Source organism: Corvus cornix, chromosome 2 (genome assembly GCF_000738735.6).
Source record: "Corvus cornix cornix isolate S_Up_H32 chromosome 2, ASM73873v5, whole genome shotgun sequence".
Taxonomy (NCBI): domain Eukaryota; kingdom Metazoa; phylum Chordata; class Aves; order Passeriformes; family Corvidae; genus Corvus; species Corvus cornix.
In genome coordinates, this window is record NC_046333.1 from 93,983,077 (window position 1) to 93,998,278 (window position 15,202).

General features: G+C 34.6%; 1 protein-coding gene across 5 annotated transcripts in view; it reads right to left on the bottom strand.

The window, feature by feature from the left end:
- ZNF236 (zinc finger protein 236) overlaps nt 1–15,202 on the bottom strand; it is a 77,646-nt gene that overhangs the window by 24,650 nt on the left and 37,794 nt on the right. For 4 of the 5 annotated variants that reach the window (XM_039548599.1, XM_039548594.1, XM_039548598.1 and 1 more), the window contains exons 13-22: nt 14,284–14,428; nt 11,689–11,949; nt 11,185–11,435; nt 10,451–10,552; nt 5,413–5,564; nt 4,165–4,271; nt 3,919–4,070; nt 3,591–3,803; nt 2,799–3,078; nt 2,171–2,274 (exon numbers count right to left, since the gene is read on the bottom strand). In XM_039548599.1, the coding sequence (XP_039404533.1) occupies nt 2,171–2,274; nt 2,799–3,078; nt 3,591–3,803; nt 3,919–4,070; nt 4,165–4,271; nt 5,413–5,564; nt 10,451–10,552; nt 11,185–11,435; nt 11,689–11,949; nt 14,284–14,428 (1,767 nt within the window). The remainder of the gene's footprint in view (nt 1–2,170; nt 2,275–2,798; nt 3,079–3,590; nt 3,804–3,918; nt 4,071–4,164; nt 4,272–5,412; nt 5,565–10,450; nt 10,553–11,184; nt 11,436–11,688; nt 11,950–14,283; nt 14,429–15,202) is intronic. The other variant, XM_039548595.1, reaches the window with a different exon arrangement.

Sequence of the window (15,202 nt, forward strand, 5' to 3'; positions counted from 1 at the left end):
GCAATGAAGAAAGAAATGCAATAGTGTGTGACTTCAATTATCCCACTTTATGCTACATCGGGATACAGAAGCTAAGTGTTCAGACAAAGAACCAAAGACCTCAAAGAAAAACTTCCAATCAGCCAGTACTTCCAGTAAAGCCCCAAACTAATTCTTTGGATCAATGATGATTACAGATGGTATCAGGTAGGCTCCTATCCAGGCAACTTTCAAAAGCTGAGGAACAGAGTAGCTTTTCAAACTGAACTATTTTTACGGTAGTTCCAGACATTAATACTGCAAAAATTTTCTTTATTTTTTTAAAAAATAAATTATGTACGTCTCAATATAAAACCAATGAACTATTGGTGTAGGTATTGCCCACAGATTATGACAGCATTCCAGAAAGGAATCCAGGCTCAAATGCAGGAAACTGCACATTAGTTAAACTTCATCCAGCACAAGCTGGCCCAAGTATAAAAGAACATGGAAGAAAACCTCCACAAGATAAAATGAATTACAATAGGGAAAAGGTGATGCGGTTTTTGCAGTGAAAATTATACCTCACAAATCTGTGAGTGCTCTTTGAAGAAGATAGATTTCCACTGAAAAGACTGTACCTGGGTTTTCTGAATTTTACACTGCTTTCATATGAAAAGACGTTAATAAAAATTCTGTCACAGGATGAAAGGACAGAGTCTTTTCATGAACTAAATAAAAACAGTTTTAAGACTGAAGACAAAAGGTTTATACAGACAATTTGCACAAGGCTGGAAGCCAGGAGAAGAGTTCTTAAGCACCTGAGCGAGGACTCAAATAGTTAAAATTGTACTATATGTAATGTGAAAGAGAGAATGAATAGCAGGTTGGGAAAATCAGTTTATGGATGTTAATAATTTACAAAGCTCCATTATATATTATTAAAAAGTCTGTACAACCATAAAGAGCTTAAAAATTAAGAAAGGGAAACAATTTCTCATTATTTCTCAAACAAAATCTAGTGGGCCTAGGAACAAAATTATCAAGACAGCAAACTGAAAATCACATTTGATTCCAGGAACTTACTACTACTGACTCAACTGAAGGCCATTCCTTTTTACCCAATTTTTCTGGGTTCAGAAAACAACTGGATAAAACTAATGTAAAATATTCTATTAAAGCTAGCGAGCAAAGAGATGCAATCTCTTATTCAGAGTCCCACAATTTGTAAACTGCTTAAATCTGGAGGTACATGACCAAATCCCTGCTTTGTTACTTTCATTCTCCTTACTGCTAACTACTTATCTGCTACTGTCTGAGACAAGATACTGATCTACACAACAATTTCATGTAACATGAGTACTATTTCTAAGTACATTAGAAACACAAAGCAACATTAGAAAGTACAAATACAATAAAATGAAGAGGGAGCTTCCATGAACAAAATAATTATGCATTACAGCATTAAAAGTCTTCTATCTTGTTTTTTGTATTTTTGAAAAGACACAGTAATGAAACTTAATGAAACTGTAGACAGTTTAAGAAATTAATTAGTTCAGGACTGGGTTTATTACAGAAGTTCAATGGTAAGAAGAAAACAAGTACAAAAGACTTAGAAGGGTTTTTTTAATTAGCACAAAATTGGGGTTGAAAAATAGTACTATTAAAAACAGACTTCTCTCAGTAATACAGAAGAACTACTGTAAAAATCTAAATATTACAGATATTAGGTTTACATTCAACTTGCAAGATTCAAACAGCTGAATGCTCAAGATTTTTGTACACTTATTTTCCAGTTTACTTAGCATCACAAACATTAATGTTTATAGTTTGTTTTTTTTCTCGAACTTAATTTTGTAAGATTGCCCCAATTCTACCTTCTTACTCAGGAAAATCATTTATCACTGAAATGCTACAGAAGATTTGACATGAACATATTCTGGATACTTACATACACAGTTTTTGCATGAGCTAAGACTATGCTTTAGAAGCCTAAAAATACAGAAGGCTGTAATAACATGGTTTTACTCAGAATGTTCTAATGTGATTCATTTGATGATGTCACAAGTACCAAATTTCCCCCAGCACTGCCATCCACAATTCCAAATAATAGATCACAGTGAAACATAGCATTCCTTGCAAAATCTGTACTTGAACAGCTGGTCAAGAAAGCAACCAGCTTCTAAACAAAGACATGCAAAACCTTACTGACCTGTGTGTGTTTTAACATGACAATCCAGAGTGGATTTTACAGTGAAACTCTTTCCACATTCATCACACTTATACGGCTTCTCTCCAGTATGGATACGAACATGCCTAAAAATTCCAGGATACATGTATACATGAATTTCTACTTTTATGTCAGTTTGTACAAATATTTATTTTCTATCTTACTAGTTCTGGAATTAATTAAATACTTACACTAGCATTACACTAAGCAGAACAAGATGATTTAAGTATTTGCATTTTTTCAACAGATCTTTACATGTTTTTATATGCAACTCTGCAAATATGCAAGAAAAATAATTTATTCTAAAACTTCATAGAAATAATTTTAATACTGCAGGAAAATAAATATGAAAAGGCTGGATTAGTCATTTTCAGAATATGTAACATTCTGACACATTTTTAAACCACTGTGAAAAAGAAAAATTTATGTAAATATTAGTCAAATTTCAACTTAGGCATAGAGAGTTATATGAACCTGTTATTGCTAAAGTTTCTGGTGAACAAAAAAAATAATTATTTATTAATATTATTTATAATTATATATATTATTAATTATTATTGCTATAATTACTCAGCAAATTAAAAACACATGAAACTTTTCAATTCCTCACCTGACTAAATCACTCGGTTTTTTAAAGCTTTTGGGACAGTAACTGCAACAGTTGGCATATTTAGGCTCTGCTTCCAGTTCTGCTTGCTTATCTTTGATCTCACTAATTCTGTCTTTCTCTGCAGCCGACTGGACAAGAACTTTCTCTGAAACAGTAGCACTTTCTTGAGGCCTAATCTTTGCCAGTTCTGCTGTTTCTTCTTCTGTAAAAGTTATGACACCAGGACGAGATTTTCTGGAAGTTCTTTCAGATCTTTCATCATCATCTTCAACACATGCAACTATTAAGTAAAAAAAAAACACCAAACAAAAAATCAAACCAAACCAAAAATCATATGCCTGTTTAGTTTAATCTGCCAGCTGAAATTACAAAAAATAGAAGGCTTTATTATTAAACACATGGCCACTACATTATGTGGTTGGACTTTAATCTCATTCAGAGGTCTAACTAGTCATGTCTGTACTTCATTTTAAAAAAGCTGGATTTATGATTCTTATTTTTACAATAACTAACACAGGTTAAGTAATATAGGACAAAAAAGTCTTCTACTTTAGTGACATACTAAAGTAGCTATGTCACATACAATACCTTTAATGCACTGGACAGATCCTGGGAAACTAATTTCTTTAAACAATTTAGGTAACAGAGCAATTTCAGTAGCTCTGAACATCAGACATTATCCACGCTGGAAGGCTATTTTGTACCATTACTGTTATAGCATTCACGTAATCCATCAAAACATCTGTATTTCTTATGTAGTAAGGACTGTAAAGTAAAAATGAAATAATTTACCTCCCCCTCCTGTATCTGTAGCTGCTGCTACAGCTGAGGAGACTGCCTGATGTTTTTTCATATGTTTTTTGCAGTGAACAGTTGTTCGAAAGCTTTCATCACAGAATGGGCACTTGTAAGGCTTCATGCTCATGTGAGTTGCCATGTGCCTGGTAAGGCTGCCATTAGTTGTGAAGGAGGTATTGCAAATGCTACAGCTGAATGCTTTAACTCCTTAAAGCAACAGAAACAAATAAGTAGCATGCTATTTGTTTAAGTTTACTCACATAGGACATTTACAAAACCCAAACATGGGTTAAGCTCATAAAGAGCTGGTATACTCTGTTACCTGTATGAGTCTTCTCATGCGACTTAAGAACTCCCGAGGAAACAAAACCACGGCCACAGAGTTGGCATTTATAAGGTTTCTCACCAGTATGTGATCGTACATGTTGCTTCAAATGGCTGGATTTCTTAAAACCCTTGTTGCAATATTCACACCTATTAGAAGAAAATTTTTAAAATTAGTTTCATGTAATTATTATCCATAAAAGATCCAGGAAATTCTGTTACAAAAACTAAAAGCGTAACATACCTATATGAGCGCCTACTTTGATCTTCATTTTCCTCAAGAAAATGAGGCCGTTGGGTGTGCAATTCAAGCTCTTCCTGGGGTGACTGATCTTGTATCAAGCGAGTGGCCTAAAAATCAAAGCCTCAAGTAAATTTCAAAACACAACATTTAAATACAGTCACACAAATAGACATGAAAAAAAATTACAGCATTTACAGTCAACACCAGTAATTAAATTTATGCTTTCATACATTTTGTCAGGAAATCAAGAGTGCAATATAATACCTCTTTCATAGTGAGAAGAAAAGCATCAAAATGTTCAGCTACTGAACTGGAATAGACAACATAGTGCACTTATACTTCTCTGAATCTCCACAAAAATGTATCTAAGTCATCTAGATTTTCTAGTGTTTGAGGAGTTAAATTTAAATTTGGGGCAGCCATTTTAAACACTGAGTAAGCAGCAAAACACAGTGTTGCTGACAGACTTCACTACTTTCTGAACATTCCTGTAAGTAAAAGCCACAACAGACGAATCCCTGAGAAGAAGAGTATGTTTCAAAATTTGAAGCCAAGGGAAATTCCAAAGGCTGTAGGCTGAAATGACTCAAACTCTTCCAGATCCTAAAACCCTCATCAGTTCTCTGCAACAATTGCACTTTGCAAACAAGCTTGAAGGGACAGTAACTCATAAAGATCATAATGGTAAATACAGTACAACAGATTATCTTCATGCTAGGTACTTCTACCATCATAAAAAGCTACATTTAGACTGTATTTTTAGCAATTGAATCCTTTTACATATTTAACTACATGAGAACCACGTAAGAACATCATACACTGCAATATGCAAGCTCCATGAATGATCACTAAAGATCGTAATGCTTTTTTTTATTGCTTGATCATATATGCCTATAGACATTTAATAATTAGGAGAGAATATAATGCAATAATGCAAAATTATTTCATAACATTACATTCTCTCGTTAGTTTTAAACTCACAATCCAACACTGCAGTATTTTTTTAATAAAATTTTTACAGTATTTAGTATTTTCTAGAGCATCAAAACATACAATTCCTTTTTAGAAACTAGTCAAGTCACTTATCCTCCCCTCACCTTTCTATTTTCCAGTTGTAAAGCATAAGCCATCTAGGGAAGAAATCCTGAAACTTTTCTGATTCTCATTTTATCTCATCACCAATGAAACGGTGCAAGAAAGTCACGACTGAACATGGAACAATGAATCCTGCCTTTGAGTAATACTTACTACGTTAATAGTGTCTGTATTTGGAACCTGAAGAAGGGCTGGTGGATGATAACTCGTTGAAAGAGCCTGAGATTCAAGTGTGCTTGAATCCTGCAGCTGTTGTACAGCTGGAAATTGAGTCTGTTGATTGTAGCTGTCATTCACTGTAAAACCTGCCAGAAATCAAACAGTCATAAACCTGCAAAATACACTATATTGGACTTTGACTAACACCACACTTTCCTGAAGACTACCTTCAAAAGAGAGTAAGTATCATTACCACATAGTAATAGTTGTACTCTTCACTGTTGAGCGTCAAAACACATGTATGTTTCTGGCATCTACGTAATAGGCGTAATAGGGTTACTTACCATTAGCTGGAATTCTATTGGAAAATCTCCTCCACAGAAAAACACTGTTTGAAGTTTCTTCAGGGTGCCACAATTACCTTAGAGCCATTGAAATTTTGAATTTCTTGTATGTAAGCATGCATGTGTCAAACAGGTTGACCCATCTCCCTTTATCCATGTTGGTACCACGCTCCCTTAACTACACTGGAAGCTGATCACAAGGATGCAAAGCTCAGTGGGGAGGATGGCGGGTGAGTGGAGGAGATGACCCAATAGGAGAACTCCAGTTTCTGATAAAGTAACCCCATAGTCTCCTACTTTGGATCTCCTCCACATATTCCCACTCTTTCGATAATAGTAAAGTAGAGCCTCTCAAAGGCAAACTGCGAAGTAAAAAGTAAACACATTTTTATTCACATTTCCAGTATAAAACCCTGAAATTTTTATTTGGTTTTGTTCTCCTGAAACAGCAGATCTTAATCATCTTCTTTTCTAAACAAATGAATGAAATGATAGCACCAATGATTCAGAGCCAGGGAAATATAGCTCCGATTGCAGTGTTTTTTAATGCTATCAACCCTTTAAGTCTTAATACTTCTAGTATTAAAAAATAACCCACAATGTCATGTGGAAAAAAATGAAACCAAGGTACCAGTAATTAAAGTATGGGCAAAAATTTTAGTACTTCTGTGCAGTTTGCCTTTAGTGGACAAAAAGGGTGAAGATTATGAAAACAGGGTAGAAACAAAGCCACATCAGATGATCACAGCATCAAAGGCCAAAAAGCAATGCTTAAAGAATGTTTCGAGTAACAGTAAAACAAAAACCTGGATGTGTTGAGTTTAAGCAGAAATTTTCCCAAAAGACACTTTCCACAGCAGAAGAATATTGTAATCAGTAGAGAAAAAAAAAACCCTACTTGTATGCTATTGCTTCCACCATAGAATGAAAACTCACACATGTAAACAAATCTTGAAGGTATTATTAATCAGGTCATAACTAGTGACCAAACCTAATACTGAAACTTGTATTATTTTCTCTCCTAGAACTACCACAAGAGTACAAGAAAAAGAGATCCTAAAAGCTGAATCTTGCACCTCAATTACCCTTTGTGGAATGACAAAAAAGTAGCCCGAAGAACGCAATGAAAAGCTCTGCAGTGATAAGAGGGCTGCTAATTTTGACTTTCCAAATAAATTTTAGAAATATCTTAATAGAAAAATGGAGTTTCTACTACGACAGATGAGAATACGAAAAAACAAGACTCAAGAAACTGAAGCAAAGTGATGTCACTTCCATGCTCTACATAAAAAAAAAAAAAAAAAAAGGACATAACTATTAAATACACTGTCCAAAAAACCTGAAACTTCTTTTTTAATCAGTAGGTAAATTTTACTAGCTAAAAAGGAAAAAAACAGTCACTATACCATGACCTGTTTCATTTCACAATGCTTAAACAAATTATTAACATCCTGAAAAATTTCCCAAGATCATGCAACAAAATGCTCAGGAAGAGAAGTTATGAATGTAGAGGTATTTGAGACAAACTGAAGAAAGAAATGCTACTTCTGAAAGTAGTTTTGGAATAAATACAAACCAAAGTTGTAACAAGAATATACATGAGGCATCCCCATTTTAATCAATACCTAGCATAAGGGTCAATTTCCCCTCAAAATTTAAAAAATATCTGACAGTTTTGAGCATTCTAAAGGCATTTGCTACCACCATACTATTCCTACAGAACAGCACTAAGAAACAACCCCAAAGCACCAAACACCAGAACCCAGACATTTAGTCTGAGAAATTTCACAACCTTTATTTTCTGCTCATTTTCATCACCGTATGTTGCTTCCCTTCGAAGCTTTTAATCAATCTTCAAAGAACAAGAGAACATCTTAAGCTCTGTATAGTAATGGGAGTCTCTTAGTACAAAGTCCTCTAAACTTGGAATTGGATATCATGTTTTTCAGTACAAGTAATCATTTGTGTTGCTTGGGGTTTTTTTTGGCTTTAGGACATCATCCGACCTATTATCTTCTATATTAACAAAACATACTGAAAACCAGAATACTCTGGAAATCATTTCACTAGCAGAAAGATGTGTCTTGCATGTGAGAACAAGAAAACAACGTGATAGTTTCTGGCAAATACAATATTTAATCTAGAAAAAAATTCAAGTCTTTACTGACAGATCATTCAAATTCTAACATTATAAACATTGACATGCACACGTGCATCTCAGCAGGAATCACTGACCAGCAATTACATGTTCTGCAGGTTTGCTTCTTAGGCAACTTTGGCAACCAGCTGAACAGTACTGGCTGCAAATACGTGTAAACAGTTACTGAAAGATCAGAATTCAAAGTCCTGAGATTGCAGATCAGCTTCTTAGGAAAGCAAAACAGCATTCTGGTGGCAAGTGTATATTTGTATAGGCTGCAGAATTAACAGCATTTGGACTTCCAGTTTTTCAAGATCTTTGCCTGTCACCACTACTTGAATTATCATTCAACCACGCTTACAGGGAGACTTTAAAGGAAGTAAAGGTGATGTAATTCATATGAAAACACATTTGGTGACAGATGTTCAATAAACCAAAGACAATTTCAGATAAAAGACACATTTGTTTGTTCTGACATCACTAAAAGGTCTTCAAATGAAGATGCCTGAACACAAACTACGAAGAACGTAAGTCCTTTTCCCAAGCCTTCAAATCTAGCTCAAATGAATCATAGATTATGATACTGTAGCACCCTCATAGGATCTGCACTTCTTTACAAGTCTGAACGTACGAGGAAGAACATCTATCTGAACAAACAAGAAATTCAACAGAAGTATTATGAACAAACCTGAAAGAAGAAACAAAATTCTGGCAGGTCTGTGCAGACCTAGAGATTAGACTCATCTGACTAAACTGCAAAGTTGGGGTTTTTCCCTTAAAAAAGGAAAAAGAAAAATCAAAAAACCTATCAAAGATTTTTGTAGAACTCCTATGTTATTTTATTAATAAACACTGAAGCAAAATATTTTAGCAAGAATACAGCCTATAAATATCAAGAATAAAAAAGACATCGTGTTTTAAGTTTGAATGTTCTGCCTAGCTGATAGGAAAAAGAAATCAGGAGGCATGAAGCACAGATGCAGACATAGGGAGAGGGTCGACCAATTTAACGCATGCATCCGCGCAAATGCTTACCTACCTGAAATTCAAAAAATTTGAAGGGCTCCAGGATCTTCAAGGAAACTTCAAAGAGTTGGGAATCTGTGGATGAGATTCCAAGTAGAATAGGAGACATCTTATACAAATGAGACTTTAAAGAGCCCACACCACAAATTTTCTGTTTCTCTGAACCAATTTTACAACGTATTGACGATCAGTCTAGATTTCTGATGATGAAAGAATTGTTTTGTGTGTTCTAGAAGAGTCTTTCCCCTCCCCGAGAAATCAATCAATATTCATATAGTACAGAAGATACACACACATAGAAACTGAAGTTTAAATAAGATAACAAGACAAGAGTTACTTATTGAATTTTCAAATTCCAAGGAGCCATTAAAAAAAAAAAAAAAAAAAACAAAAACCACCACCACTCTTCAGAGTAATGTAGAACAAAAGGCTGCTTTTTTTTTCCTGTAGTGTCTTCTCATTCACTTGAAAAACTGTAAAAGTCAACCAGTGAAAATAATAATATTGTAAGAGGATCAGGATTAGTCTTGTTTAATAAAGGTGGAGACTTTAATTCTCTTTTCTTTACATGCAAAGCAGCACAACCTAGAGAATTAAAATTGGCAAATTATACTATTTCTTCACAGTGTGATACCACAGTCAATTAAGTTTTTACAAATGATACTATACAATTAAAAGGGAATGAAACTAAGAACAGAGAAGTTTGTGCAGACAGAATACCAATTACTGGTTACCAGCTACATAGAGCTATTTCCTAGAGTCAGAAACAAGGAGATCAAGGAATCAGCCAGGGATGTATGCTTCCAAACCAAAACAAATGAAAACCCCTTGAACATTCCCCACCTCAGCAACAGCCCCCCGGCCACAAAACTGAAAACGAAATTAGTAGCTTCATATTATGGAACAATTCAAGAAATTCAGCTGTGAAAAGCAAAGAAAGACAGTCATTTCTTCACTGTTTGCAGGCTACACACGGCTACACATATTTCCCTGTATTTTATAGGAAAAAAATACTTGCCAAGTGCCTACAATCTCCTAATTTGCTAGTTTCATTGCTCTATAAAATATAAAAGGAAACTGCTGTGGATAGGTGAAAGTATGATTTTTATGTGACTATATTTTTCACTGTCCTTTTCCAAAATGAATCCCAGTAGCTACTCACTCAAATCTTAAGAATGTGTTTCTGAACATCTCAGGTTATGAGAATGTATACTGAGGGGGAAACTTCTGCAAACTACTTACTGCCACAGCAATTTCAAACATAATCAAGGAAAGAATATTAAATGCTTGACTATAAAACCCATACTGTAACAACTAAACATCAGCTCATAAAAACAAATAAAAAATTTAAGTATTCATAATAATCTACCAAGTACAGCTTCAAAATGATGATTTTTTTGCAAGTTCTCTGCATTGCAATTACTTTTACTACAGATGCTCACTTTAGAAATGTTTTATCATAGCTATGCCGTAAAGCCAGATTTATAAAAATTACTTTTTACCTCCTTTATTTATTACTTACCTTGTGATAAGCTCTGTTGATCAAATGGCTGCTGTGTTATAGTTTGTTGTTCAAACTGAGTGATGTTTTCCTGTAAAGCATGCTGGGATGCCACAAATCTATCTGTAATGGGGAAAGGAAGGAGAAAGGAAAAGGGGAAAGGGGAAAATATCAAGAAAAAAAGATGCAATTAACTGCATGTATCAGTTGTTTCAAAATCCCCATATTTGGCAGTCATCTGAATTTTTGCATTAAAATTAACTAAACAATTATTAGCTGAACAAGTATTTAAATCTTTGTTTATAGTGCATTTTATTTATATTCTCCTGTTGTACTTGATAACTCATTGCACCATGAAAAAGAGCAAACAAGCAAAACCAAAATACTTCGTTCCACTATTACAAACAGAGTAAGTACATGGAACATTCATTCACCTCAAAACACAGGTATTACTTTCTAAGTAGACTATACAGCAATGCTTTTTAATAATAAGAGAACTGACATGGTAAGGTTTTGTGGATGTATTATTTTTCTGTATATTTGTTTAGCAGTTTTGCTTGCTACAGCTGAATGGTGCAAATCCTAATCTTCTTATATTTTAACAGTAAACCAATGAATGAAACTGTACTATATACTGTAAGTATATAGTAAGTAGCCTTTACTCCATGTATTTTTCTAGTTCCTGTTAAGAAACAATTATTTGAGAACATGTAAACTTACCTCATTACAAACCTTATCACATTTCAAATACTCACCCTCATCTTGCTCTAAAGGCTGATCAGCCAATTCTTGCTCTAGTGCTGTTTCTTCTGTGCCTACTACTGGCTGCTGGTCTAACGTTAAAATAGCCTGCTGATCTGTCGCAACAGTTTCTGACTCCTGTAGCTCATCACTTTTAATCTTCACTTGGATTGGTGTAGAAACATGAATGCTCTGCTGATCTACTGTAGAATCATCTATTGAAGAAGACTGCTGATTCTGCTGAAGTTGCTGTGCAAGTTCATATCTACCAAGAAAGGTGAGAAAGTATGGTTTTAGTTAGACATATATCCTATTTATGTGAACAATTTTTTATTTTTACTATACACCACAATTTACTATTGGGTACCTGCAAAGGTACCTAACGGTTTGCTACCCATAAATAAAAACCCTTATTCAAATATATACACTTTTTACAGAGCAAAGCTGCCTTTCTAAGTATCTTTAAGGAATGGCTGCTGAACTACATTGAAAGATTCATATAAAAATTGCAAACATACCTATGAGTCTTCATGTGTTTTTTACAGTTGAGTGATGTTTTGAATGTTTTTTGACAGTAGGGACACATATACGGTCGAAGGTCATTATGGATCCCCATATGTCGCCTGAGGCTACCACCAGTAGTGAAGGCCCCGTTGCACACAACACACTTGAAAGCTTTCAATCCAGTGTGTGTTCTAATATGTGCTTTCAGAACTCCAGCTGACACAAAACCTCTTCCACACTGAGAGCACTTAAATGGCTTTTCACCAGTATGCGACCTTTTTAAGAGAAAGCAGGAGTTAAAATAGATTTAACAGTTTGACTTACAAAGTTATTAAAGGACTTAATTTTAAAATGAACAAAATAAACCAAACTAAGGTGATAGCTGTATGGATGAAAGAGGTCTCAATTAAGGAATTCCAGAAATTAAATTTAATAAAGTTACAAACAACCTGGCAGCGCTAAAAACAATACTATCTGAGTAGTTGGAATTATGTTCTACAGTCCGATCTCCTTTTCTGATCATACTTTGTTTCCATTGCAATACTTGGGTTTAATTTTTCCATTCCAGATGGAATATAGTATAGTAGTTCTTCAGACTAGTACATTATCACTCACATATATTTTCCTCAATTCAGCTAAAAAACTGTCCACAAAAGTTTGGAGAAAAAGATCCTGTTCTCCTTATACATACAACCGCTACACTTAGCAGCAAACAAAACTCTTGGGAAAAGAACTGTGTCCATCCTGAATACCTCCTGAACAAGGCACAATACAACCTGCCTCTCATAATGCCATGTGAAAAAAATATTCAAGAGGGGAAAGCCTCTCACTTATATTATCGAAGTACATAGCACTAGCTGTATCCTTCCTTCCAGAGGTGCTAGAGGAGTTTCCCTTTAGGACTACACTGAGATACAAAACAGATGGGAGGAAAAATTAGGAGATGGAGTGGAATGCAGTAAGAATTTTAAGGGTTACGACTGCAGCATCCCAGGAGAGAGCTACAAGGAAGGCAATGGGAATGCTAGGAAATGGAAGATAAAAAAGCAAGATTTAATAAACTCAGGTAAAATTAGGGACAGCTTATGATTACAGTAACCTTGGAAGTCTATGACCACCACATCAGATGCCATAACATAATATATGAGAGCTATTAAGATTACTATTTTGCTACCAATACACTGGTAAAAATCAGCAGTAGGGTATCCTGACCTTCCTTGGTGTGCATGGGGGATAATTTGACACACTATTCACAGTCCCTGCTCTACTGAAAATGCCCTACTACAAATTTCCCTCTTTTTCAGAGAGGGAAACAAGCTTTGCAAGCAATGACCAGCACTACTCCATGAGATCACACTGTCCACAAAACTATCAAGCATAGCAATTTAGTTATAGCAATCCCAATTTACAAAGAGCAAACATGTAAAAAGTTTCTCATTCCTCCACGAAACCTTAAACAAAGCCATGCTTCACTCAGTACTCTGTTGAAAGATCAGAGATTGCTGAAAGTTGCAGGTGATTGGTACCCACATCATATTTTTGCATTTTCAGTATAATTCAAAATTATTTTCATTTAAATCAATCCATCTGGAATGTATCTACCGAAGACAGTGAGAAATCTAGGTAGGATATTACAAAAGAAAAGATGTGATACTGTAAAGCTTCCCTTCCTCCTGTTAAGACAGCATATAAAACCCGGAAATTGTTTCAAGGCAGTCTGAGAACTTAAAAATACAGAACTTTATTTGTAAAGAGAGTATGAGGAACTCACCATGATCTGGGCTAGAGAAAGTAAGAAAGCAGTACAGAGCTTACATTGCAGAAACAAGCAGACTGCCACCTGCTTGTACGGACTCTTCCCTTAGATTCCAGGCACCATCTTTGGTGGTTTTTTTTCATATTTCCTCTTCTAATTATTTACAGTTTGTAAGTCAGAGAGCACTGTTTCATAACCTGATTAAATGTTAAATCTCACTGCCTGTAAGACTGCAAAACTGTAAAACTCATCTAACTTTGAAGCTACTCTTCTTTTCAAAACAAGATTGAATTAGTTATCTCCACTGGTTCTCCTAAAATCTAAATTTTTCTATGACTCCATGACTTTGTGGCTGTAACAACCACTGACTACACGGAACTTGAACTCAGCTTCAAGCAACATAATGATCCCAAACAATATTTAGTCGATTACAATGTAAGCTCAAATTCTTTTAGAGGTTTTCTATACAGAACAAAATGCAAATTTCCTTCTCAAAAAATAGGAGTTACATACAAAGCAGGCAATTTGGAGTATGCAATTACAAAATTACCATAAGAATTCACAAATAGTGCTTGTTTTTTTCTATACACAGTTTAGGAAAAAAGAATCCAAGCGTTAGTAAATTAAACTACACGTTGAATACAACCACTTGTACTGCTAGAACTGCACATAGGCATGAGTTATTCCAAAGCCTCCTCCAACTCAACCAGGGGAAAAAAAAACCAATTATCAACAGTTCACTGTTTAAGAGATGGTAAAAAAAAAATCTTTTCAGTGAATACTATATAAATTGCATGCTTTTCCATGGATCTGTTATTACATACATTTTCTTCCTTTATTGTGTTTATTTTACCTGATGTGTTGCTTAAGATGACAGGATTTTTTATAGGCTCGATGGCAATAATAACACTTGTATGGTCTCTCTGGATTATTCACAAAATTACTGTTAAAATAGTTTTGGAAGACCTGGCTATTCCTTGGGATTGGCTGGAAAAGACCTGCATATATAAACACACACACACAAAAAGGAGAAATTGATTGGTAAAGTTGCAGTAGTCGGACGGGCTCATATTTGAAGAGAAAGCAGGACTAAACTTGTAGCATCCAAAAATATAAAGAAAATGTTTTTAGCACATATTTAAAATTAGGCATACAACTATTTAGCATTATAGATATTATACTGTACATGCTATTTTAGTGGTAAGTTCTTCTTTTATCCACAGGTCCACCTCATTATAGTAGCATCCTTGTCCAAAATAAGCATTAACTTTAGAAAAAGCTGGCAGTAATGAATTCATTGCTGATCCAATAACATCATCTTCTTCCAATCTCAAATTTAGCAAATGATATTTAATCAATGTATATCAGGTCTACAACTTGACAAATATTTAATATGCCTTTTGTGAAAAGTATTGAAACAGGTAGAGAACAATTTGCAGACTTTTTTTCACAGGCTTTTAGAAAAATTAAGACTACTTTAGAAAGCAAAATATATATCAACAGAAGCGCCACTCAAAGATCAACACTATTACAGAGTAACATTATTAGGTTCTTGATACCTCTAAAAGAACGAAGATTATTTTTCTGGGGGGGAATGAATAAAAATGTGAAAATATTGTGAGGGGGTTGAAAAAACATTACACCTTCCTGAGAAACAGTAGAGATTATTTTTACACTGAACATTCTAATATCAGCAGAGTTCATGTGTTATCAGCATCCATAGGAAACAACTTCTATAGTATTTCTGGTTAATATTCATCTTTTCCCAACAA